Raw genomic sequence first — 26,992 nt, forward strand, 5'->3', positions numbered from 1 at the left:
TGGAAATTTAAATAATATGGACATTAAAACGCTACAAAAATATCCAAATAATGGATATCTTCAGTAATGAAATGTGGAAGTTAGATTTTGCCACCACCCCAGTGTTTGTTGCTGGTTCTGCTTATTGTCGTGGTTGTAGGTTCAGTGACGTTTTTTAACTACTTCCGTGTGTGGCTACTAAAGTCCTTACTTGTTTAACTTAGTGAAAGTGAATGATCGGGCGGAGATACCTTTTAAATGCCTGGAACCTGTGAGTCTCCCAGTCTTTGTCATAGAACTGTATTCCTTCCACAGTTAGCCAGGCAGGTGACAGCTCTGCCCTAGTTGCTGTGTCCTGCCTGTGCAGTGCCCTCCGCTCAATACTGAGAATGTGGTGCCTTCTTGGTCTTCCTGCACCCACACAGCCCTGGGCATGCAAACCTTAACCTTGCCTGTATTTCCACATTCCCTGTAACTGTTGGAGCCTTTCAAACTCCCTATGCTATCTCATTCTGTTTTTTCTTTTTAAGCTTTTTTGATTAGTTTGTTGTCTATCCCAACTGCTATCCATTACCTCAAGCATCTGGGAAGATAAAAATATTTGCCTACTGGTGTTTTCACAAACATTCCCTTGAGGAAGAGGTCTTTTGCACTGAGCAAGATCTCAGGCAAGTGAAATACAGACAGCATTGCAAGTGGGCTCTTTCTGGGAACCATCAGACAGGTCAATTAGTAAGAAGTTTTGGTGAATAAAGCTTTGAATGAGCTCTAGCTTTGTTCTGCTGGTGGCTGCGAGGCTGCACTAGGAATGTGGGCTATAATTTCTCAAGGCTTCCATGAATCTGGAGAGCAGGGAATGGAACTAAAGCAATTTAAACTGTCACAGAGCTTACTCTGCTGAAATACAGCAATTAAAAAAAATACATCTGGGTCCAAGCTTCTGGTTAATTTTGAGAGTTCTGATAAAGTTTATTCCAGCGGTTTTTAAAATTCTTCGCATTGACATTATGGAGGAGAGAATTTTCAGAGGTACTTACTATGGTATTTTCTCTGATGTAACATTCACTTAGGTTTTGATGTCCTACATTAACAGGCCTGTGTGTTTGGGTGTGCCCTCATCCCCACCCTACTCAGACTAATCCCCTTAATGTGCAACTCTTCACCTTGCTTGGACTCCTAACTCTCCATGCCATACCACTTACCCTTAACCACTTACTCTTCCATGTAGACATCTTTCTCACCCCTCTTAGACTCCACTATTTCACACTGATCCCTCCATACCTCCACTGTGAATGCTCTTCTCACCCCAGTCAGGCTGAAACTCTAAATGGATCAAAGACCAGAATGTAAGTCATGAAACCATTAAACACTTAGAAGATAACATAGGCAAAAAACTTCTGAATATAAACATGAGCAACTTCTTCCTGAATGCATCTCCTCGGGCAAGGGAAACAAAAGCAAGTATGAACACATGGGACTGCATCAAACAAAAAGCTTCTGTATGGCAAAGGACACCATCAGGCATCCTACAATATGGGAGAATATATTGGTAAACAACATAACCAACAAGGGGTTAACATCCAAAATATATAAAGAACACACATGTCTCACCATCCAAAAAGCAAATAACCCGATTGAAAAATGGGTGGAGGATATGAACAGACAATTCTCCAAAGAAGAAATTCAGATGGCCAACAGACACATGAAAAGATGCTCCACATCACTAATCATCAGGGAAATGCAAATTAAAACCACAATGAGATATCACCTCACACCAGTAAGGATGGCCAGCATCCAAAAGACAAAGACAACAAATGCCTGCGAGGATGCAGAGAAAGGGGAACCCTTCTACACTGCTGGTGGGAATGTAAGCTAGTTCAACCATTGTGGAAAGCAATATGGAGGTTCCTCGAAAAACTAAAAATAGAAACATCATTTGACTCAGGAATTCCACTCCTAGGAATTTACACAAAGAATGTAATTTCTCAGATTCAAAAAGACATATGCACCCCTATGTTTATTGTAGCACTATTTACAATAGTTAAGATTTGGAAGCAACCTAAGTGTCCATCAGAAGATGAATGGATAAAGAAGAGGTGGTACATATAAACAATGGAATACTACTCAGCCATACGAAAGAAAGAAATTCTGCAATTTCTAACAACATGGATGGAGCTGGAGGATATTATGCTCAGTGAAATAAGCCAGGAGGAGAAAGACAAGTATCAAATGATTTCCCTCATTTGTGGAGTATAACAATGAAGCAAAACTGAAGGAACAAAACGGCAACAGATTCACAGACTCCAAGAAGGGACTAGCATTTACCAAAGGGGAGGGGTGGGTGAGGGCAGGTCGGTGGGGAGGAAGAAGGGGATTCAGGGGTATTATGATTGGTACACATGATGGGGGTATCAGGGGGAAGACAGTGTATCAGAGAAGGCAAATAGTGATGCTGTGGCATCTTACGACACTGATGGGCAGTGACTGCAATGGGGCATGGGAGGACATGATAACAGGGGTGACTGTAGTAACCACATTGTTTTTTCATGTGAAACCTCCCTAAGGGTGTATACCAGTAAAGGTTCAAGGGTAGCTTCTTTACTATCTAACTGTCTTAACTAAACTCTCTTATTAAGATATTATAGTCACAGTGTGATGATTCTGTATTTCTCCTTCTTCTTCCTCCTTCCTTCCTCTGCTTTCTTTGCTGTGATTTTATTTTCTCTGGTGACATCTGTTTAGCCTTAGGAGTGCTTCTATCTAGAGCAGTCCCTCTAAAATACCCTGTAGAGTGGTTAATGTGGGGCGAATTCCCTCAACTTTTGCTTGTCTGGGAATTGTTTAATCCCTGCTTCATATTTAAATGATAATCGTGCTGGATACAGTATTCTTGGTTCAAGGCCCTTCTGTTTCATTGCATTAAATATATCATGCCATTCTCTTCTGGCCTGTAAGGTTTCTGTTGAGAAGTCTGATGTTAGCCTGATGGGTTTTCCTTTGTAGGTGATCTTTTTTCTCTCTCTGACTGCCTTTTATATTCTGTCCTTGTCTTTGATCTTTGCCATTTTAATTATTATGTGTCTTGGTGGTGTCCTCCTTGGGTCCCTTGTGTTGAAAGATCTGTGGCCTTCCATGGTCTGAGAGAGTATTTCCTTTCCCAGCTTGGGGAAGTTTTCAGCAATTATTTCTTCAAAGACACTTTCTATCCCTTTGTCCTCTCTCTTTATTTTCTGGTACCCCTGTAATGCAAATATTGTTCCGTTTGTATTGGTCACACAGTTCTCTTAATAGTCTTTCCTTCTTAGAGATCCTTTTATCTCTCTCTGCCTCACCGTCTCTGTATTCCGCTTCTCTGATTTCTAATCCATTGACAGTCTCTTGCACCTCGTCCAGTCTGCTCTTAAGACCTTTTATCGATTGTTTCATTTCTGTTATCTCCCTCTGGGCCTCATCCCTTAGTTTTTGCATATTTCTCTGCAGGTCCATCAGCATGGTTATGACTTTTATTTTGAATTCTTTTTCAGGATGATTGGTTATATCTGTCTCACCAGACCCTCTCTCTGGGGTTGTCTGAGTGACTTTTGAATGGACCAGATTTTTCTGCCTTTTCATGGTGATAGAAATTGTCGCAGGCATTTGGCGCATTTGTGAACTGGGAGAACAAATTTCCTTCCTGCCTATTGGTTGTCTTGCCCTTCCCCTCTGTGCTGTTTACCTGCACACTGGGAGCAGTCTCTGGGATAATCTCCTGAGCTGCCATGGGCGGGGCAGCCCTGGGGATAGCCTATTGCCCTGTGGGGGGTCGCAGCCATGCCAGGTGTGTTCTTTTGTGAGAACGGTGCCCCTTCATGCCTTCTGGACTTTGCTCCCGCTTCCGCTGCCTGTGCCGGTTACCAGCACACTGGGGGCAGTCTCTGGGATAATTCCCTGAGCTGCCACGTGCAGGAGGGACCTCAGGATAGCCTAGCACACAGTGGGGGGTGGCAGACACACTGGATGGGTTCTCCAGCGAGAACGGTGTCCCTTCGTGCCTTCCGGAGCTTGCTCTGGCTTCCTCTGTCTGTCCTCTTTAGCTGCGCGATGGGAGGAGACTCTTTGTGGTTGCTGTGGCTGGGGCTGTTCTCTGCCTGCTCCACAGCTGGGGCGGGTCAGCCAGTTTGCTTGCAGCGCTGGCTGGGGGGAATGAATGGCAGGTTGCTTATCACTGTGAGGGCCTTCAGGGCTACTTTACCCTCCCCAGGGGGCTAGGGGGCCCAAAGTTCCTCAAGATTCGCAGCCTGCTTGTCCGAGTGTGCTGGGGCGATTTTATCCAGCTGTTGAGCCCCTGTCCCTTTATAACTTTTAAAAAGCACCCTCTTTTCTTTTTTCCCAGAGGTGCCGTCTGTGTGGACCCACTCACAGTCTCCATTTCGGATTTTTCTTCTCTGTTTCTCTAATATCCAGTACTGTATCTTCTGACCTCTCTTTTAGGAATAGTTGTATTTTCCAAAATATATATGGTTGGTTTTGGGAGGAGATTTCCGCCACCCTACTCATGCTGCCATCTTGAGCCCTCCTCTTCGTAAGATCTATTCTTGAAAATGTTCCATGTGCACTTGAGAACAATGTGTATTCTGTTGCTTTTGGGTGGAGAGTTCTGTAGATGTCTGTCAGGTCCATCTGTTCTAATGTGTTGTTCAGTGCCTTTGTCTTCCTTACTTATTTTCTGTCTGGTTGATCTGTCCTTCGGAGTGAGTGGAGTGTTGAAGTCTCCTAGAGTTAATGAACTTCATTCTATTTCCTCTTTTAATTCTGCTAGTATTTGTTTCACATATGTAGGTGCTCCTGTGTTGGGTGCATATATATTTATAATGGTTATATCGTCTTGTTGGATTGACCCCTTTATCATTATGTAATGTCCTTCTTTGTCTCTTGTGACTTTCTTTGTTTTGCAATCTATTTTGTCTGATACAAGTACTGCAACTCCTGCTTTTTTCTCCCTATTAGTTGCATGAAATATCTTTTTCCATCCCTTCACTTTTAGTCTGTGAATGTCTTTGGGTTTAAAGTGAGTCTGTTGTAGGCAGCATATAGTTGGGTCTTGTTTTTTTATCCATTCAGTGACTCTATGTCTTTTGATTGGTGCATTCAGACCATTTACATTTGGGGTGATTACTGATAGGTATGTCCTTAATTGCCATTGAAGGCTTTAGATTTGTGGTTACCAAAGGTTCAAGCTTAACTTCCTTACTATCTAAGAGTCTTACTTAACTCACTTGGTATGCTACTATAAACACAATATAAAGGTTCTTTTTTTCTCCTCCTTTTTCTTCCTCCTCCATTCTTTATATTAGGTATCATATCTGTACTCTTTGTCTATCCCTGGATTGACTTTGGCGGTGGTTGATTTAATTTTGCATTTACTTAGTAATTAGCTGTTCTACTTTCTTTACTGTGGTTTTATTACCTCTGGTGACAGCTATTAAACCTTAGGAGCACTTCCGTCTATAGCTGTCCCTCCAAAATACACTGTAGAGACAGTTTTGTTGGAGGTAAATTCACTCAGCTTTAAATTGTTTAATCCCTCCTTCAAATTTAAGTGATAATCTTACTGGATAAAGTATTCTTGGTTCGAGGCCCTTCTGCTTCATTGCTTTAAATATATCATGCCACTCCCTTCTGGCCTGTAAGGTTTCTGCTGATAAGTCTGATGATAGCCTGATGGGCTTTCCTTTGTATGTGATCTTTTTTCTCTCTCTGGCTGCTTTTAATAGTCTGTCCTTATCCTTGATCTTTGACGTTTTAATTATATGTCTTGGTGTTGTCTTCTTTGCGGCCCTTGTGTTGGGAGACATGTGTATCTTCATGGCCTGAGAGACTGTCTCCTTCCCAGATTGGTGAAGTTTTCAGCAATTATCTCCTCAAAGACACTTTCTATCCCTTTTTCTCTCTCTTCTTTTTCTGGTACCCCTATAATATGAATATTGTTACTTTTGGATTGGTCACACAGTTCTCTCAATATTGTTTCATTCTTAGATCTCCTTTTTTCTCTCTGTGCCTTGGCTTCTTTGTATTCCTCTGCTCTAATTTCTATTTCATTTATCATCTCCTCCACCATATCTAATCTTCTTTTATAACCTTCCATTGTATATTTCATTTCTGATACTGTGTTCTGTAATGATTAGATCTCCAACCGGAATTCATTCCTTAGTTCTTGAATATTTTTTTGTACCTCCATGAGCATGTTTATGATTTTTATTTTGAAATCTATTTCAGGAAGATTCATGAGGTCGGTTTCATTTGACTCTTTCTCTGGTGTATTTATAATTTTGCTTTGAATCATGTTCCTTTTATGTTTCATATTTGTATGTGGCGCCCTTTAGTGCCCAGAAGCTCTACTCTCTGGAGCTGCTCAGCCCCTGGAGCAATGTCGGGGTTGCAGGGGAGCAATGTTTGTGCCTGGGGGAGGAAAGAGCTGTTTCATGCTTTCCAGCTCCTATGTCTGTCTCCACTGCCAGTACCAGTGGACTGAGTACACAGGTATAAGCCTCTGTGCTTTGCGTTTGTAGCTGCTATAGGTGGGGCTTCCCTCTGGCTGGCCTGATGCCAGGGCATAGTTTGCCATTTTGTGAGCCAGGTGCGAGCTGTCCAAGAGGAAGGTACAGCAGGCTGTGTATCATGGAGGGGGCCTTGGATCTGCGTAGCCTGCCAGGGGCTGGAGCGCCTGAAGATCGTGAAAGTTCCCAATCTGCTGGGCAGAGTGCACCTGGACAATTTTGTCTACCTGTCCTTTCTCCTGAGCAGTAAGCTCTGTGCAATCCTTGCCACTTTAGCAGCCCTCTCACTGTTAAGAAGTCTCTCAGACTGCCTGCCTTTCTTTCTTTTGTCCCAGAGCAGCTGGATATTGATACCTGTTTTCCACAAGTGGCTAGAATCTCAATCTCTTCAGGTATTCCGCCTGTGTTAGCTTTCCAACCCCCCTAATTCTCGAGAGCGCCATGTAAAGTATGTTTGTGCTCCCAGAGCAGATCTCCAGAGCTAGGTGTTCAGCAGCCCCAGGCCTACATCCCTCCCCTCTTCCGTTTATCTTCCTCCCACCTGTGAGCTGGGGTGGGGGAAGGGCTTGGGTCCCGCCGGCCACAGCTTTGGTACGTTACCCTGTTGTGTGACGTTTTTTCTTTTCTCCAGGTGTATCCAGGCTGGCACAGCCCTCTTTCCTGTTGCTCTTTCATGATTAGTTGTAATAATCATATTTTATTATTATATACAGTTTTAGGAGGAAGCCTCTGTCTCACCTCTCATGCCACCATCTTTAATCTCCTTTTTCTAGAGTATGTTTAAATGAAGATTTAACATATAAACTGTAAGACTTCTTTGCTTACAGACTAAAATTTTTTCTTACTTTTGAAAAATTACTTTTAATATTGTATAATGAATTTTTAAATCTTAAGGTTCCCTTGATGTGTTTGGGTTTAGATTATCTAGTTTTATAACCTTATATTAACATTCTTTTGATGTCTTTCATGTTTATGAGAAAAAGAAGAAAAGATTTGGCTCTAGGAAAACTGTTTCTTTAAGAACAAAGTATTCTTTTTAAAGTGTGCATGTTATCAGTGAAATATAAGTAACTTCCTTTATTCAGAAAGTTAGATGTAATTGTAGTCTCTCTTTAATTGAAAGAAAAAGCTTTAGTTGACCTGCAAATTAGACATTTGGGCAACCTTTTCATGTGAGCATGGAGCTTTGTTCAGAGTTTGAAATAAACAATGGGTCCTTCTTCATCCATCTGTTCTTTAAATATTTATCTTCTCCAAAGTACCAGTATCTTCTCATTCTATATGCCATTTGTTAATTCTCTCCTCTCCAACCTTCAGGTACCACTATGCTGTTAACACCAAAGCCAATCCTTATTTCTAGCTCAGACCTTTATGTTTTATTTCAAATCCTATTTTCAGGTACAGACTAGATACCTGGATGTTTTCACTGTAAATTCAGTGTAAGCTTGTCCAAGATTTCACTAATTTTATTCTTTCTGGTTCCCTAACTGAATAATCATGCTTCATGTGTCTGGTTGTTTAATTCAGCAGTTCAGCGTTACTCAGGATCTGTCCTTCTCCTTTTCTCATTCATCTCCAGCTGCTTTGATTCTCTCTTAAAATGTCTCTTGAATTATTCTCATGCTCTCCATGTACCTCTCTGTTTTTAGTGTAAAACAGTGGTTCTCAAGTGCCTCAGGCCTAATTTCCCATCTATGTAGTAAATTATTTTGTAACATCCTCTTTAGTATTCTGAAATTATAGTATTCTACTTTATTTTAGAGGATCATATGATATGTTAATTAAAAGGAGAAATGTACATTTTGTATGTCAATATGTAAATGCTTACACAATGATATTTGTAAAACTGAATGTTACACATTTTCTATATTAAAGTGAAAATGTTCAGGGGTAGTACTAAGCAATATTGAAGAATAAAAGCTTGTACATGTATCTTAAAACTACAAATGTAAACTTTCCATAGGTGTGTTGTATTGGTGTCTCAGATACCAAGATCATTTTGGGTGTCTGATTGTCAGAAATAATGAATAATTCTTCAAGTTCTAAGCTAAACAAAGTAACCTCTGTCTATAATGTAGACATTGTTTTTGCTTACTGAAAAGTGTAAAAAAATTGGAGTTTATTTGTACAATGGAGTTAGTTTCTAGGTGCTCAAAATTATAAATAGGTATTTCACCTAGTTATATATCTGATGGGCATTTGAAGGATATGCTGTATACATGAATAGTTCCTCCTCTCTCCAGACCCTGCCTATTAAATGCCAGTAGTAGTTCCATGAACACTGAGACAACCTGAAGTGAACCTACAAATTCCGAAATACTCTTACTAAAAGTAGTTGGAATTTGCCTTTATCATGTTTGGCATGACTTTATTGTGTAATTTCCAAATTTGACCTGCATTGGAATCACCTGGAAAACTTTTTAAACAAGCAGATTACTGTTTCCTACCACAGACACTTGTTTTGATAGCAGTCTTTGGGTTAGGTCTTAGTATTTCTAAGTTCCCCAAATGGTTCTTAAAGAGCATGTTTGAGAATCAATCACTAGGTTCTTGTAGTAGCCCTCTAATTAGTTTTTATGCCTGTCTTCTGAACCCCTAACCTTTTAAAACATTTCTGAACAGTGTCAGTTAAATTTTAAATGCCTTATGATCATGCCCTCTTCTTCAGGAATCATTTAGTGACTTTTCTTACTTCATTTTGGCAAGTCCCTGAAAGTACCCCCTGGAATATTAGTATTTCAAGAGTACACTGAAAATAACGGTATTGCAGAATAAAGTTCTAATTACTAAATTTGAATACTCAGCCTTTCAAGATTTGACTATCTACATTTTCCACCTTACCTTGGGGCCTCAACTCTAAGCTATAGAAAAGCTGCTGTTGGTTCCTGGTCTGGGCAGTTTCTCATTCCATTTCTTGTGCACAGAATGTCTGCCCATTCCCACAGGATGAATTTGTGAGCCCTCTTCAATTTTCAAGATTCATTCCTGTCATTATCACAGTTCCCTTTACCCCATCCCTATCTTCTCATATTGTTGTTCCCATAGTTTTTATAATTTGTTTCCCTCTCTTTGTAAGGTAATTAAAGGGAAAAATTTCATCTTTTGTTTGGTTTGTTTTTTTAACCTCAAACTAAAGTACCAGACTCATGGTTGCTTACTGCATGCTTGGAAGGTTGATGGGTTTGTACTAGATAATCTCAACAGTTTTTTCTGGTTTTGATGATGATATAAATATGATTGGTAATTTCTTTTACCAAGAGAAAGTACTTTTAAATTTTGATTTATACATTATATAGCTTTTAATCTGAAACAAAACATGACTGTTTTCCATCATAGTGTCTCTGAAGGTGAACTATATTGACAGAACATTGAGATATATAATATTAGTATAATGGACCACATGAATCATATTCACATGGCAGGTTGAAGATGAGTTCGTACACAGTACGTTGAGAAAAACTAATCAGTTATATTTCCTAGGTCTATTTTGACAAGGTGAGAGTTTATTCTCATTAATAATGTACCAGACTATTTTCCAAATTGGGAGATCTATTTTACAATTCTACCTGCAATGAGTTACGGTTCCAGTTTCTCAACATCTTTCTAATAATTGCTGTTATCAGGATACTATATTCTTTTGATTTTGCTTCCTACCTCTCCAGCCTATGCTTTGTCCTCAGAAAGAACCTTTTCTTACCTCATCTGTAAATTTTGTGTTGCCTGGGGCTCAGGTCTTTGTTACAGACGTCCTGAGCCCAGTCCTGAGTTCTCGTCCCCTCTTTTATATTGTTTATGCTGATTGTGGTGTTAACAAATTGTCGATATGCTGATAGCTCTCAAATTTGTTTCTACCTCAAACCTCTTAGGATCCAGGATCCTCCTCCTCAACTTCCCTATCCACATAAAATATGTCACTAAGTTTGTCAAATTTTCCATATCTCTTGAATGTGCCCACTTTCCATCTATTCTGTAATGTTTTAAAAGATACCAACTCTCACCTAGTTGCTGCAGTAGTCATCTATTTGGTCTGCTCCTACTATTTCCTTTAGCAATCCATTCTCTGCACAATCATGTGAGAGATCCGTTTTAAAACAGATCATGTTAACTCTTCTAAAACCATTGTATGGTTTAGAAGAAAGTCTCAGCTCATGAATCCAGAATCCTGCATATAGTCTTGCCCTTTCCTTAACTACAGTCTAATCTCATATCATTCTCCCTTTTACACAATCCTGAAATGTTAGCCTCTGTTTAGTTTCTCTGTCTCACCATGTGTTTGCATATCTCAGTGCATACATTATATGGAATACTTTTTTTAACCTGACTGTAAGCACTTTGAGGGCACAAACCATGGCTGTTTTATTTATTTAGCACTTAGCATGATGCCTAGCACATGTAAGAGTTCAGTAAATATTTGTTAAATGCACAAATGACATAATTATTTCTTTTCCTTAGTCTACGAACTTCCATTTAGTAACTGCTTATGTATGTATGTCTTGTTCATACATAAACCATTTATAAAAATGCTTAAATAAGTTTTTTGTGCATTGCTTTTTTAATATATTGCCAGAATCATGCTACAGAATAGTCCCTAAATCCCCTCCTGTGCTCAAAATAGTTAAACCTCATTTACCTTTTATTTTTCTACAGTAATGTTCATCTTTGATTCTATGATATCTGTCAGCTATGTCACTTATATTTAAATTTTAATGGAATGAATTACAAAAAAATGAAATGGTTTATTTTCAAGGAAAGAAACTGTTGCAGCTATCCTTTTAATTTGACCCTCAAATCCAAGAGCAGTGGTGCATCATCAGCACAACACTACCTATTGGATATTGGCAGGTTATATCTTCAGGATGATGGTAGCATATATGCTAACATTTCAGATATTTTCCTGCATTCCATTCCCACTTAAATTGTTTTTTTGTTTGTTTTTAACTGAAAGCCTGGTTTATGGTAGATTTGGTGAGTATTTTGATCTTTAGTAGCCCAGCTTTGAATGAATTCAAATTATCTTTTTACCTTATCTGGAAGATAGAGGAATGTATGTCTAGTATATGCTTGATTTACTCATCATTTTTTGAATGATCATTTATTAATTATTAAACTATTATTAACTATTTATTAAGTGTATTCTAATGTATGAATACTTGAAAAAAAAACTTTTCTTTCCTTGTAATATTTATGAAATATGTACCTTTCCAATGGAATGGTATCTGTGAACACATAGATTTTTTAATCTGATATTGAACAAGATTGAAAGAAATCTTTTCCCAGCAAATTTGAATTTCTCATTTACTTATTTAAAATTTTTTTTTCAAAAATGTGAATTTTAAACTTTACTAATTAAAATTAATGTTTCTTTATAATCTACATATTGTAGATTTATATTGTCCACTATTTTTAAATTTTTCTTTTGAAATAAATTTAAATTTACATAATATATAAAAATAATACCAGATTTCCCTTGCTTGTATCCTTTGCTTATTTCCAGCAGTCATAACATCTTTCATAACTGTAGTCCAGTTTTCAAAATCAGGAAATTGACATTGGTACAATACTATTAATTAAACTACATAGCCCTTGTTTGAGATTTTACCAGTTTTGTTGTACATTCTTTTTGGGGAGGGTGGGGATTGATAGTCCTAGGCAATTATATCACATGCATAGATTATACCACCACCACAATCAAAGTACAGAACTATTTTATCACTTCAGAGAAGCTCCCGTATGCTACCCCTTTATAGCCATACTCTTAGCCAAACCATAAGCCATTTGTTTTCCATTACTGTAATTTTGTCATATAAGAATATATGAACAGAATCATACAGTATGTAACCTTTTGATATTGATTTATTCACTTAGTATAGTGCCCTTGAGTTCTATCCAAGTTTCTGTGTGCAAGGATAGTTTTCTCTTTTTATTGTTGAATAGTATTCCAGTGTATGGATGTACCACAGTTTATCAGTTCACCCAATAAAAGACATTTGGGTTGTTTCTGGTTTTGAATTATTACAGATAAAGTGGCTGTGAACATTTGTATACATGTTTTTGTACATAAGTTTTAATTTCACAGGATATATATCTAAGGGTGCAGTTGCTGGGCTGCTTATTAAGTGTATGCTTTACTATAAGACACTGTCAAATACCAGGTTGCTGTGCTATTTTACATTCTCCACAGCAGTGAATGAGTGATCCAGTTTTTCTACATTTCACCAGCACTTGGTATCATCTGTATTTTATATTTTAGCTTTTCTAATAGGTTAATGGCCAGTGGTGTTGAACATCTTTGCTTTCCATTTGTGTCTTTGATGGTGTCTCCAGCTCTTTTGCCCATTTTCTAATTGGATTGATTGTTTTCTTACTGCTTAAAGGTGTTCTTTATATATTCTGAGTATATTTTCTTTCAGACTGTAGCTTGTCTTTCTTCCTCCTGAGTAATTCACAATGCAGAAATTTTACTTTTGATGAAGTCCAGTTTATCAATTTATTTTCCCTTTAAGAATTGTACTTTTGGTAAGGAAATTGTAGCTACTTTAGAAACAGCTAAAAGGTAATATGAGTATATTTCAAGAGCAAGGAAAATTTTGTTTGTCTTTACTTCTTACATCCAATTTGAGTAAAAGATAGTTCCTGAAAGGAATGATTCAAAATCTGAAGCAGTGACGGGACAGTGGTTGAAAAACTGTGGCCTGAAGGCCAAATCCAGTTTGAGGCCTGTTTGATAAAGTTTTATTGAAACACAGCTACTCCTATTCATTTACGTATTGTCTACAGTTATTTTCATGCAAAAGTGACAATACCTGCAACAGACCATCTGGCTCATAAAGCCTAAAATACTTAAGATGTGGCTCTCATAGGAAGTTTGCTGAACCCTGACCCAGAAGGTATTGCAGGCCTAAATTATTGCAGTCAACATTCTCATACAATTACGATTTGGATACTTTCTCTGAAATACATCATGGTATAGTAGAAAGAGCATACATGGGCTTTAGAGTCAGACCAACCTGGTTTTGAATTTTTCCTCAATTATTAGTGCCTGCATTTTTCCCATCTGATAGAGGAGCTCTTCTACTTAGGAATTTCTTGAAGTTAAGAGTTTTCATAACTTGGAACATACTAGAGAAAAACTGCATTGACTCAGACCTCTACAAACATATGGCATTGGTAGTTTCTTGTGTTGTCATTTTTTGACTAATGGTAAAATGGACTTGAGACCTAACTTGGTTATAAGTCAAGGCACTTGTTTAATATCTTCTTTAATGTGGTTTTGAGAATGTGAAATAAGGTAAAAAGCCCTTATCAAGTACTCCACATACGTTGTTTATTAGGTGGTAGAGAATAGGGTAGTATTCTGGAGTAGTAAAGATCCCAGCATAAAAACACCATTGCCAGCCTCAACTTAATAATTGATGCAATTTTTTAATGCTTTGTCACTAGATTTTAATCATTTTGAGAAGGGGTAGTGACATATTGTATTACATAACTGGGTGCAAGATTCAAATATTGTTCAAATATTAAAAGTGGCTTAAAAAGATCTATTGAATGGTTTATTTCTAAAAAACATGAAAGATTTCTCTCAGTGTTTTCCTCATAAAAATAAATTGAGCAATGTCACCTATTTCAGATCTGGATGAGACCCAGAACATCAGGCTGTCAAGTTATTTGTTAGTTCTCCTAGACAGAATATATTCTTATGGGATGTGGAAATTTTTTTAGGTAATACATTGTCAAGCCTGGATAGTTAATTCCTTCCAGTAAAGCCTGGTGATAATGTCAAGGTCCAAATTCTATTCTCTTTAAGTAGTTATATTTTTATGAAGTGTGACTGAACTATGTATCAGTAAATCTCATTAGGTACATGAGCTGTAGATGAGTATGTGGGTCAGTTAGTTCAGATCCATCACCATTGCATCAAAGCTCACTTGAACTATAGTATCCACTTCAAATACAGTGGATGGTATTTATAATTATGGAAGTCCCCCCAGACTTCAGTGGGAACTTTAAATTGTTAGTAAGTTTTTTTGTCATTAGTATAGTTTCTTTCCTGACCCACTCCTTTACCCTCAATTTTCATTATTTTAGAATAATATTTAAGAAATACAGTATTACGTATACTACTGTTCAGATTTATATTTGTTCAGATCACATGTTTCAAACTTGATAAGTGTTTGCTGAGACATTTGTTACTAAAACAAACATTAGAAGAAATGTTTCCTAGATCCTTCTCCCTAAAGATTCTGATTCAGTGGTATAGGATAGAGTCTGGGAATTTGTTTTTTTTTTTTTTTTTAAACAAATACCCCAGGTTTACTTAATTTTTTTATAATTAGGGAAGTTTGGGAAACACTGAAAAAGGATATCAATGATTACATCTTTAAAAATGAGTTTGTGTGTTGAAGAAAGTATTTTTAACCCTCCCCAAAAGGCTTTAAAATCTAATTTTTAGTAAGCAGAAACCTTCAATTCCAAAGTATACTTTTTAAGAGGAAAGACTTGTTCTCTAATACTTAACATCTATGTTTTATATACCTTATACATCTCACTTGATCCTTATATAGAAGTTATCCTTTTAAATTCAATACATGCATATCTTGCTAAATAGAAATTGTATTTTCAGAAACTTGGTGTAATGACATTTCTTATGTACAAATTGATAAGCAATGCCTGTATTCTGTCTGCTGTATCTTCCATTATTCACTGTTGTATGGTTTTAATAAATGTGCTTTCATTTTGGTTCACCGGCATTATTTTGTGAATCAGTATCTCAAGTTTTTTCCTAGCTTCTCTCCATTGCAGCTCAGAATAGTTTATCTTTCTGAAGGGGTGGTGAGTATGGGGGAGAGAAAGCTTTTCTGGTGTGCTTGCAAATAATAGCTTGTTTATTTAATAATTTTATATGTCATTAGAGTTCAAACTCTCTAGGTGTGGAATTTATGACCATCAATCTTCTACCCATCTGTTATTCCTGTACTTCTGACCCCCTTTACTTGAGCAGAGTCCCACTTATTTCACTTTTCTTTGGCAAACTAAGCTTATTCCCTGCTTTAGGCCTAATTTACCCATTCATTATATCCCCTGGAATGATTTGCCACCTGTGCTTTACATGTTTGAACTTTTGTATGCAACCTTTCTCAACCATTCTCACCCATGCCAGTTTTCTCAAAAGTGCTGTATAGTACATACCACTCTTCTGAGGATTTAATAATACCTTATCAGTTACTTGTTTGTTGTCTGTAAGTATTTTGGCTAATTAAACTGTAACCTTATATAAGGTAGGGTTTATATCTTCTGTATAGAAAATCTTAGTGCAGTCCTGTGCACTTAGACTATGAAATGCTTTTGGTGGTTTGATAAAATTTCATTAACTTTAAAAAAAAATCTTTTAAGCTAATCAGGCAAGATTGTCATTTTATCTTTAATCTTTACACCCTAGAACCAAATAAAGAGAATTACTTATAAAATTAGTAATAGAGTCACAGAATAAAAATTATATTTTAAAATTTGAAATGCTTAGGGAGGACTGACTCCTTCACAGATGTTTTACTCATCTTTTCGGCCTTTGTGGATCCTTTTGGTCAGTCATTTTACTACTTCACTACTTTATCTACTTTAAAAAACCCTTAAGAGTCCTATATTATTGTAGTTTCTAGAACATAGACATCATTGGAGATTGCTCTTTGTTACTGTTTCTCAAAAGTGGTTCCCAGATCTTCCTGCATCAAAATCGCTTAGAATGCTTTTTAAAATGCAGATTCTTAATGCCCTTTTTCCTGAAATATTTCCTGTTTCTCCATACACTTTTCACTTTGCTCGTTTTGTCCTTTTGCCAGACTGCTCTCCATTTTATCATCATTATCTTTGAAATCCTTCCTGTTACCAAAAGCTAACTGATAATTAGTTGCAGGTAAAACAGTCTTAGTGTAGTGGTTAGGAATGTAGGTCATGGATACACACTACCTACATTGGAATTTAAACTCTGTCACCTTTACAAGATCATAGAGCTAGTTACTTACAAATATTTCTGTGCTGCAGTGTCCCTAGGTATAAAACAGGGGTAACAGTCGATCTCATAGCATTGTTAAATATTAAATGACTTAATATTTGTAAATTCCTTACACTAGTGCTTGTACATAGGGAGCACCCTAGCTTCCTTTATGTATATAGGAAGCACGTTAGCTGCTTTTATGATTTCTCTTGCTTTTCAGCTCAACAAACTTTTTGCACTACAGTAACTTGTATACCTATCTTACCTCTTTCTGTTAATGTAAATTCCTAGAAAGGGCCTGCCTTAATAATTTTTTTAGTTTGTCAGTAGGTGTTCGATAAATATTTACTATAGCAAATCATAGGAAAATAGCAAAATTGTCAGTGAGATTGTTTTTCAGAGCCTGTTTATACTTACTATAAATTATAAACTAATACTCTTTCTGTATTATGTTTCAGGAATTCTAATGAGTCATTGACCAGCACCATTTTACCAGTTGGAATGAGATATCAGAAATGGGCATTGTGCTTTTAGATCCAACATGTAACAGATGGCTGTTACTCCATGGTGATTACTTCTTCAAGCCAACACCTTTTTTGTTTGTGTAGGATCTTTTTGTCTCTTCGTTTTTGAATTCCCGTTGCTATTGTTGGCAAATAAAAGGAGTTCATGTAGTTTTTGCCCAAGCCTGAGTCACCATGAGTAGTAGTTTAGGAAAAGAAAAAGACTCTAAAGAGAAAGATCCCAAAGTACCATCAGCCAAGGAAAGAGAAAAGGAGGCAAAAGCCTCTGGAGGTTTTGGGAAAGAGAGCAAAGAGAAAGAACCTAAGACCAAAGGGAAAGATGCCAAAGATGGAAAGAAGGACTCCAGTGCTGCCCAGCCAGGGGTGGCTTTTTCAGTTGACAATACGATCAAACGGCCAAATCCAGCACCTGGGACTAGAAAAAAATCTAGCAACGCAGAGGTGATTAAAGAGCTCAACAAATGCCGGGAAGAGAATTCAATGCGTTTGGACTTATCCAAGAGGTCTATACACATATTGCCATCATCAATCAAAGAGTTGACTCAATTAACAGAACTTTATTTATATAGCAACAAATTGCAGTCCCTCCCAGCAGAAGTGGGCTGTCTAGTAAATCTCATCACACTGGCTCTAAGTGAAAATTCACTTACCAGTTTGCCTGACTCTCTCGATAACTTGAAGAAGCTGCGGATGCTTGATTTACGGCATAATAAACTGAGAGAAATTCCTTCAGTGGTATATAGGGTAGATTCTCTTACCACTCTTTACCTTCGCTTTAATCGTATAACTACTGTGGAAAAGGACATCAAAAACCTGTCAAAACTCAGCATGCTAAGTATCCGAGAGAACAAAATCAAACAACTACCTGCTGAAATTGGTAAGAGGCCTTGGGTTACTATTATTATTTGTAGTATTTGTTATGCTAAATAATTTTGTTGAGTGCTTCTTAACCATATGGCTATTATATGACACTTGCCTAAAAACAGCTGGTTTCTAAATCCCATCTTCTTTATGCTTTAATTACTCAGTTTAGCAATATTAAATAGTACTTGGTTTGAGATTATTTTATAAACTTAAGAAAGTTAGGATATAGATGTAATGGGGGCCTTTTTTCCTACAAACCTAATCTACTTCCCTTTTTATTGGAGAAAAAGTAGATTTGAAGCAGAAAAAGATTGCCTAGTTTTTAAGTTGTTACCACCGCCTTTTTAAGTATTTACATATATAATTATAGATTTTAAGGCTACATTTTCCCCATTCTCTGAATTTCCATTCTTTACCTGAAAAATGTTTGTTTAAATTCACATCACTTTTCTACCTAACTTACTACAAAAAATTGGCATACCAGGGCCTTTTGAAAAGGCAGTTTCCTAAGAAAATTGAAGGAATTTTTTTCTTTTGAAAGTACTCACGTGTTCATTAAAAGCAATCCAAGAATGCAAAGCCACCTATAAGTAAATGCAACACTGTTAGCATTTTGGTAGACTTCATTTCAGTCTTTGTATATAAAGCTAAATTGTACTGAAACAAGGAAATCTTTTTAAAAGAATGGTAATAGGGTAAAAAATAGGAAATATATATACACCAGCAAGTCAGGAGACAGAAATCAGTTATTTTGGTTTTTTTAATTATGGAAAAAAATTTCATAAATATTTGGAATATAGTAAACCATTGACTTAGCCATTTTGAGAAATTGACAAAGGTATTATTGTCTTTGTGGACCCTTTAAGATTTTAAAAAATTGACATAAAAATTGGTTATGCAACCTTTTGAAAGAAAGTTTTCTTTTTGTACAAAAGGGAAATTTATTCTTAATAAAACAGGTGAGTTAAGTATATTGTTGCCTTGAGCATTGGTCCTATAGTGGGTGATAAAGGAAAGTTTCTGTTTTTAGGCTTTGCAGCTTTGTAGAGAATATATTCCATGGGTATTTAAAAATGTTTATTTAGTTTTGGAAAAGATGCACTTTAAATTTTAGGTATAGCGTTCTACTACATTTAACTAACCAGACATTTAAAATCATAATTTAATTTTGGTTTAATGAAATGTATTTAGGAAATCCATAGTAGATTTTCCTTATGCTTACAAAGTATGACTCACTCATGAGATACTAAAATGTCCCCAGGAATTTGAATGGAAATTCTCCTTTTCGTGTTTTTAGATACGAACGTGGTTGTTGAATTACATTGAACACCATATTCAGTCAAAATTTGACTTATGTGTGTGGCTAATTGTTATAGGCTATTGGAGAAAGAAACGCTGAATTTTTATATAGAAATATAAAATGCTGTTGCCTGTCTTTGTTTTTGTTGTTCTGGGTATGTTTTATACTCCATCTGACAAATTTGGCTTTAATTCATATGAGAGTCTCTCTTTAAGGCTTTTTTCCCCACAGTGATGTTATCAAATTACCTTGGAATTAACATTTCTTAAGCAAGAAATTATTTCATAGGATTTTAAATATAATTTGTTCTTGAGCATATAGATACGGCATTTTTTCTGAAAAGTTAATGTATTTTTAAAAATTGGCGAATTTTAATGAAATGGTTGATAACTTTATGGCTGCCTAACCTTTTGAACTTTTTTCCTAAATTTGTAATTTAAAAAATAACCATTAATTTGTTTTTTAAGGAGCACACTCCCACCATTGGTGACATTATTAAAACTTGTGTTTATAAGTAAGTCTCACTGTACTGCCCCCACAAGGCTAGAGAAGTGTATCCCACTCTCATATATCATGATATAGTGGTCTGGGAGGTTTAGGGCATCTGCACTTTTAAAGAATAAACTGGGTTTTGTATGTGCTGCAGTTGAAAGCTATTGCATTGGATTCTTTTTTTTTTTTTGAGCAGGGAGTATGTTAGCAGCATAATAGATGTAATTCACATACCATGCAATTTTCGTGTTTACTGTGTACAGTTCAGTGCTTTTTGGCATGTTAACAGAGTTGTGCAACCATCACAAACAATTTTAGAACATTTTCATCACTCCAAAAAGAAACTCTACCCTTTAGCAGTTACCTCACCTGTTTTCTCCCAACCACTTGGCCCTAGGTAAACACTAACTGCTTTCTGTTTCTATAGATATGCCTATTCTAGTCATCTCATAAAAAGAATCATACAATGTGTGGTCTTTGGTGACTGGCTTCTTTCACTTAGCATCATGTTTTCAGAATTCATCTAGGTTGTAGCATATATCAGCACGTCCTTCTTTTTGATTGCTGAATAATATTCCATGTTACGAAGATAGCATATTTTATATATCCACTTATCAGTTGTTGGACATTTGGGTTATTGCCACTTTCTGGCTGGCTATTATGAATAAAATTACTATGAACATTTGTATACAACCTTTTGTGTGGATATTGTTTTCATTACTCTTGGGTATCTAGAAGTGGAATTACTGATTCATATGGTAACTCTGTGCTTAACCTTTTGAGGAACTTCTAGATTGTTTTCCTAAGTGGCTGTATACCATTTTACATTCGCACCAACAGTATATGAGGATTCCCATTTCTCTACATCCTCACTATCATTGTGATTATCTGTCTTTTTTTATGACAGCCATTCCATGAATGTGAAGTAGTATCTCATTGTGGTCTTGAGTTTCCCAGTGACTACAGATTTGTTTTTAATTCTTGAAAACTGTCTTTTATTGTAAAGATGGAAATAATTATTTTCTGTGATGCAGATCTCGCTTTACTGTTTTTAATTAAAAAAATAAAACCCAGAGTTCCTTTGGGAATGTTTACAAAATAATGCCCATGCACAAAGATTAAGTAAAATGGAAATATGACATTTTTAAAAGTATTGTACACCTTTAATGTAATAAGCTGAAACCTTTAAAATAATTTACAATTCAAAATACATGCTAATTATCATTTTGTTAAACTTCCATTTGTACATACTAGGTCTACATTATAAATATATATTAAATTCTTATGCATATTAAATGCTTATTCTTCTCTATTGTTTTTAATGAGTATATAACTTCCAGTCATACCATCTAGTTTGTGTTTAGCAGTATATTTGAAGAATGTGAGAAATTAGAATCTTTTGAAATATAGCCTATAGTTTAAATAATATATTTGGAATTTAGCCATTACACAGGGTTGTGCTGTGCTGCAGCCTTTATAGGGAAATTATATTAAAATCAGAGCATCCATTTGTTTAAACATGAATGGCATCTTTATTAATGCCATATGATTTGGTACCATTGATACATATTCACATGGATGAAAACTGGCAGAAAATGAAAGGATACTTTTGAAATGTAAGTATATGAAGAGTCAGAAATAATGTATCAGAGAGTAGCCAAGAGAACTCTTAATTTGGTAATGTTTACTTTTTTCTTCTTTTGTATAATAAAGCATGGGCATACAAAGCAATAGTGTATCTTTTTTGTGTTAAGTAGATAGATGAAAACCTTAGTCATTGCTTTCTTTTATAGATGAGTGTTCCATTCTTCCTGCCCCTACCTCCTTTTACCATTTGTAATCTTGAAAGAGACTCTTCACTATACAGTCAAGAAACCATGTTTTCAGAGGGAAAACAGGAAATAACCATCCCCTCCCCTCACCCTGACTAGTTCTTTTGAGGTTTGTACTTTTATAGAAATTTTTTTGCCTGGGTGGGTTAGAGTGAGGACCATCAGTTTGAATAATTAATCAATTTAGTTCTGGAAACTCTGGACAATAAAGTTCTAAAGGATTTTATTCTTCATGAAGGAAATAGTTGCTCTTTGAAATCAGAAACTAACTCCATCTTTGTCTCTTACTAATATTACTACAATTTATTTTCCTTTATTGAATAATGGGGCAGTTCAGGATTTCTTCTCTTTTTAAAAAATTTCCCCTTCATTCTTTATAAAAACAGTTAAGTTGGAATATTACTTAAAAACCTGTTTCTACATTGTATGTTAAATAAAATGCTATATCATTTATATAGTACATGATTTCATGAAAATTTGTCAAAATACTCTTTTTGTTTAGGGGAATGATCTGATAAACATTTTAAGTGTATGCTTTTGAGAACCCAGATCACTTTCACCCATTTAAAAAACAACTCCCACAGCATTCAGATTTATGAGAAATTAGAATCAGCAAAGTTTTTTTTCCACACATGACTCAGTAATATTTATTGAAAATAAAATCAGTTTCCTAGTATGCTGTAGTACTATGGTATTGTATTTTATGTCAGGTGATATGTATAAAGAAAATTGATACGTAATAAATGAATATATAGAATCAGTATCTACATATAAAGATACAACCCCCTCCAGAAAACAATTTTTTAAAAACTTTAACAATCTTAGAAATTTTAATTCACTCTTATATAATTTTGTATGAATTTTTATAGACAATAAATAGTATGTTTTCAATAAATGTGGCTTGAAGTGAATTTAATGAAGCCCTATACTGTTATCCACTCTTCAACACTAATTCAAATTGTAACCCTTAGCCCCTAAAAGTTTTGCATTTATCCCAGGACTGCCAGGGGTGATACAGTTGATGGTCCAGGTAATATTATTAAATGATCTCATTTGAATGTTTTGTACAAGTGCTAGTGAGTAACTTAGTTTGGCAAGAAAAATAAATCAGGAAAGGGAGTTCATAGTTGTTAATGAATAACTACTTTGAGAAACCTTAGAGACCTAGAAATGATCTGTTTACTAAGTTTATTGTTATCAAATCATTAGCTGTTTGAGTAAACAACAAAAAAACCTGTAAAAGATTTTGTTGCTAAGGAGATAGAGGACAGAAAAAAATAGCAGTTGAGCCATCTTAGAAGAATTTGATAGGATCAGATGATACAAATTGATTTCCCATTTAGATGATACAAATTGATTTCCCACACTGCTGCAGTATGGGGAGAGGGCACTCATTCTACTCTAATGACAGCATGATGCCCATTCAAAAGAGTATAGATAACTGTTGTCCATGTTGCTTAGTTGCAGAAGCGCTTGCTTAGAGGAGTTACTGCAGTCTTTTTAAAAAAAGGAAGAAATAAGCCTGTAGAACAAATTTAAGTAATGTAATAGTATAAATGTTGACCTGACTCCCTAAATCTATTCAAACTTGCTGTGATAGGTATTGCAGCCCTTGTTAATTTTGTAGTTTTACAAATTATTTTAGTAAGGTTTGGTGTGATTTTTATAGAGCTAAACTCTGAATGTTTGAAAAATGTCCCTACAAGTTAGGGAACATGAGTTATTTTTAAAATCTAAGCATCCTTGTGAGTCAAATGATAGTACAGGGAGAGTCACAACTTATGAAACAAAATTAATTTATTTACCAATATTTGATTGCATACTAGATACATTTTAATAGGGCCTTTTCCTATGTTGCTACATTTAATTTACTAAAATTTTGAAAGGATTTTGTGTCTACATTCATCATGGATATTGCTCTGTAATTCCCTTTCTTTTTTCTTAATTGTTTGCCATCAGGGTAATGCTGGCTTCATATCACAGAATGCATTGAAAGGGTTCTAGAAGAATTTATGTAGAATTAGTATTATTTCCTCAAGTGTTTAGAAGAATTTACCAGTTATGCAAGCTGGGTCTGAGATTTTCTTTGTAGAAAGATTTTAAATTACTAATTTGATTGAGTTTCCTATTCTCAGTTGAATTTTGGTTGTTTGAATCTGTCAGAGCATTTGTCTATTTTATATAATTTGTTGAAATTTTTGGCATGAAGTTCATAGTTTTATTCTTTTAATGCCTATGATATATAATCGTGTTCTTTAATTCTTGATATTGGTAATTTGGGTCTTCTCTCTTTGCTAGATCAGTTTGGTTGGAGGTAATTTTTATTGGTCTCATCAAAAAGATTGCTTCTCTTTTTCTATTATATTTCTGTTTTCTTTTTTTGCTTTCTGCTTTTTATTATTTAGTTCCTTATTACTTTAGGTTTAATATATTCTTCTTTACCTGCCTTCTTAAGTTGTTAGGTTGATTTCAGACCTCTTTTTACTGACGTATATAATTCATATAAAATATTATATTGGTTTCAGGTTATAATGTAGTGATTTGAACAGTTATCTGCATTGTTAAATGCTCACCCCAATAAGTGTAATTACTATCTGTCAACAAAGGTATTACAATATTATTGACTATATTCCCTATGCTGTACTTTCATCCCCGTGACTAATTTATAATTGGAATTTTATTCCTCTATTCCCTTCAACTGTTAATTTCCCCTGCCCCTCCACCATCATATCCAGGGCAACCACCAGTCTCTTCACTGTGTCTGTTAGTCTATTTCTGTTTTGTTTTTTTTTAGATTTGCCATATAAATAAAATCACTGTATTTGTCCTTCTCTGCCTGGCTTATTTCACTTAACACAATACCCTCTAGGTCCATCCATGTTGCAAATGGCAAGATTCATTCCCTAAACATTTTTTTTATACCTGAGCATTATTCCACTGTATATATATATATATATATATATATATATATACACCACATCTTCTTTATCCACTCATCTATCAGTGGGCACTTGGGGTGCTTCCGTATCTTGGCTGTAGTAAATAATGCAGCAGTGAACATAGGAGTACATATCTTCTTGAATCAGGATTTAGTTTTCTTCAGGTAAATCCCTGGAAGTTGAATTGCTGGGTCATATGGTATTTCTGTTTTTAGTTTTTTGAGGAACCTCCATACTGCTTTCCACAGTGGCTAGACCAGTTTACATTCCCACCAACAAGGTACGTGGGTTTCCTTTCCTCCACAACCTTGCCAGCACTTGTTATTTCTTGTCTGTTGGATAGCAGCCATTCTGAGTGGTGTGAGGTGATACCTCATTGTGGTTCTGATTTGCATTTTCCTGATGATTAATGATGTGGAGCATGTTTTCATGTGTCTGTTGGCCATTTGTTTGTCTTCTTTGGAAAAATGTCTATTCACATCATCTACCCATTTTTTAAGTGGATAATTTTTCTTTTTGGTGTTGAGTTACTTGAGTTCTTTATATATTTTGGATTTTAGCCCCTTATCAGATATAGTATTTGCAGATATAATCTCCAATATAGTAGGTTTATTTTGTTGGTTTTCTTTTCTGTGCAGATTCTTTTCATTTTGATATAGTTGAACTTGTTTATTTTCCTTTTGTTACCTTTGCCTGAGGAGATGTATCCAGAAAAAATTATTCGTGCTTATTTGATGAGATTTTTGCCTATGTTTTCTTATGAGTTTTATGGTTTCATGTCTTCTATTTAGTTCTTTCATCCAGTTCGAGTATATTTTTCTATATGGTATAAGTGATCTGGTTTCATTCTTTTGCATAAAGCTGTCCAGGTTTCCCAACACTATTTATAAAAGAGACTGTCTTTTCTCCAGTTGCCTCCTTTGTCATATATTGACTATATATGTGTGATTTATTTCTGGGCTCTCCGTTTAGTTCTGTTGATCTATATATCTGTTCTTGTGCTAGTACCATACTGTTTTAATCACTGTAGCTTTATAGTATAGCTTGAAACCAGGGAACATGGTACCCCAGCTTTGTTCTTTCTCAAGATTTGTTTGGCTATTCAGAGTCTTTTGTGATTTCATATAAATTTTAGGATGATAGGATGATTTGCCCTAGTCCATCCAGTGAAAACTACCATTGGTATTTTAATGGGGATTGCATGGAATCTGAAGATTTTGGCCATTTTGACAATGTTAATTCTTCTTATCTGTTAGCATGGAATATTTTTCCATATATTTGTGTCTTCGATTTCTTTCATCAATGTCTTATAGTTTTCAGAGTACAGCTCTTTCATCTCCTTGGTTAGATTTATTCCTAGGTATTTTATTCTTTTCTGATGAAATTATAACTGGAAATGTTTTATTGATTTCTCTTTCTGCTAGTAATCAGTATATAGAAATGCAGCAAATCTCTATATGTTGATTTTGTGTCCTGGAATTTTACTGAATTCATTTATTAGTTCTAATAGTTTTTTGGTGGAGTCTTTAGGGTTTTGTACATATAGCATCATGTCATCTGCAAATAGTGACAGTTTAACTTCTTCCTTACCAATTTGGATGCCTTTCTTCTCTTTTCCACGTCTAATTGCCATGGCTGGGACTTCCAGTTCTAAGTTGAATAAAAGTAGTGAGAGTAGGCATCCTTGTCTTGCTCCTGATCTCAGAGGAAAAGCTTTAAGTTTTTTGCCATTGAGTATGATGTTGACTGTGGATTTGTCATTTATGGACATTTTGACATTTGTCATTTATTATATTGAGGTCCGTTCCCTCTATGCCCATTTTGTTGAGAGATTTTATTGTGAATGTATGTTGAATTTGTCAAATGCTTTTTCAGCATCTATTGAGATGATCATATGGTTTTTCTCTTTCATTTTGTTAATGTGGTGTATCACATTGATTGATTTATGAATATGACACCATCCTGGAATAAATCCTTCTTGGTCATGATGGATGGTTCTTGTGATGTATTTTTGAATTCAGTTTGCTAATATTTTGTTGAGAATTTTTGCATCCAAATTCGTCAGCAGTATTGGTTTGTAATTTTCTTCTTTTGCATTGTCACATCTGGTTTTGGTATTAGAGTGATGCTGGACTCAGAATGAATTTGGAAGTATTCCCACCTCTTCTATTTTTTGGAATACTTTAAGAAGGATGGGTATTAGATCTTCTTTAAATGTTTGGTAGAATTCACCTGTGAAGCCATCTGGTCCTGCACTGTAATTTGTTGGGTGTTTTTTGATTTCCAATTCAATTTCATTACTAGTAATTGCTGTGTTCAGATTTTCTGTTTCTTCCTGGGTCAGTCTTGGAAGATTGTACATTTCTAGGACTTTGTCCATTTCTTTTAGGCTGTCCAATTTATTGGCATATAATTGTTCATAGAATTCTCATAACTCTGAGGTGTCTCTTGTAACTTCTTTTGTCTCTGATTTTATTTATTTGTATCCTCTCTCTTTCTTGTGGCCAAAGCTTTGTCTGTTTTGTTTATCTTCTTAAA

The 26,992-nt window shown here is 35.6% G+C and overlaps 1 protein-coding gene across 1 annotated transcript in view; it reads left to right on the plus strand.

Moving 5' to 3' along the window:
- The window catches only part of SHOC2 (SHOC2 leucine rich repeat scaffold protein), a 109,913-nt gene that overhangs the window by 32,052 nt on the left and 50,869 nt on the right, over nt 1-26,992 (plus strand). Inside the window, exon 2 of the mRNA XM_036898757.2 lies at nt 16,962-17,904. Coding sequence (XP_036754652.1) covers nt 17,202-17,904 — 703 coding nt within the window. The 5' untranslated portion in view covers nt 16,962-17,201. The remainder of the gene's footprint in view (nt 1-16,961; nt 17,905-26,992) is intronic.

This window comes from Manis pentadactyla, chromosome 8 (genome assembly GCF_030020395.1).
Source record: "Manis pentadactyla isolate mManPen7 chromosome 8, mManPen7.hap1, whole genome shotgun sequence".
In the NCBI taxonomy this organism is placed as follows: domain Eukaryota; kingdom Metazoa; phylum Chordata; class Mammalia; order Pholidota; family Manidae; genus Manis; species Manis pentadactyla.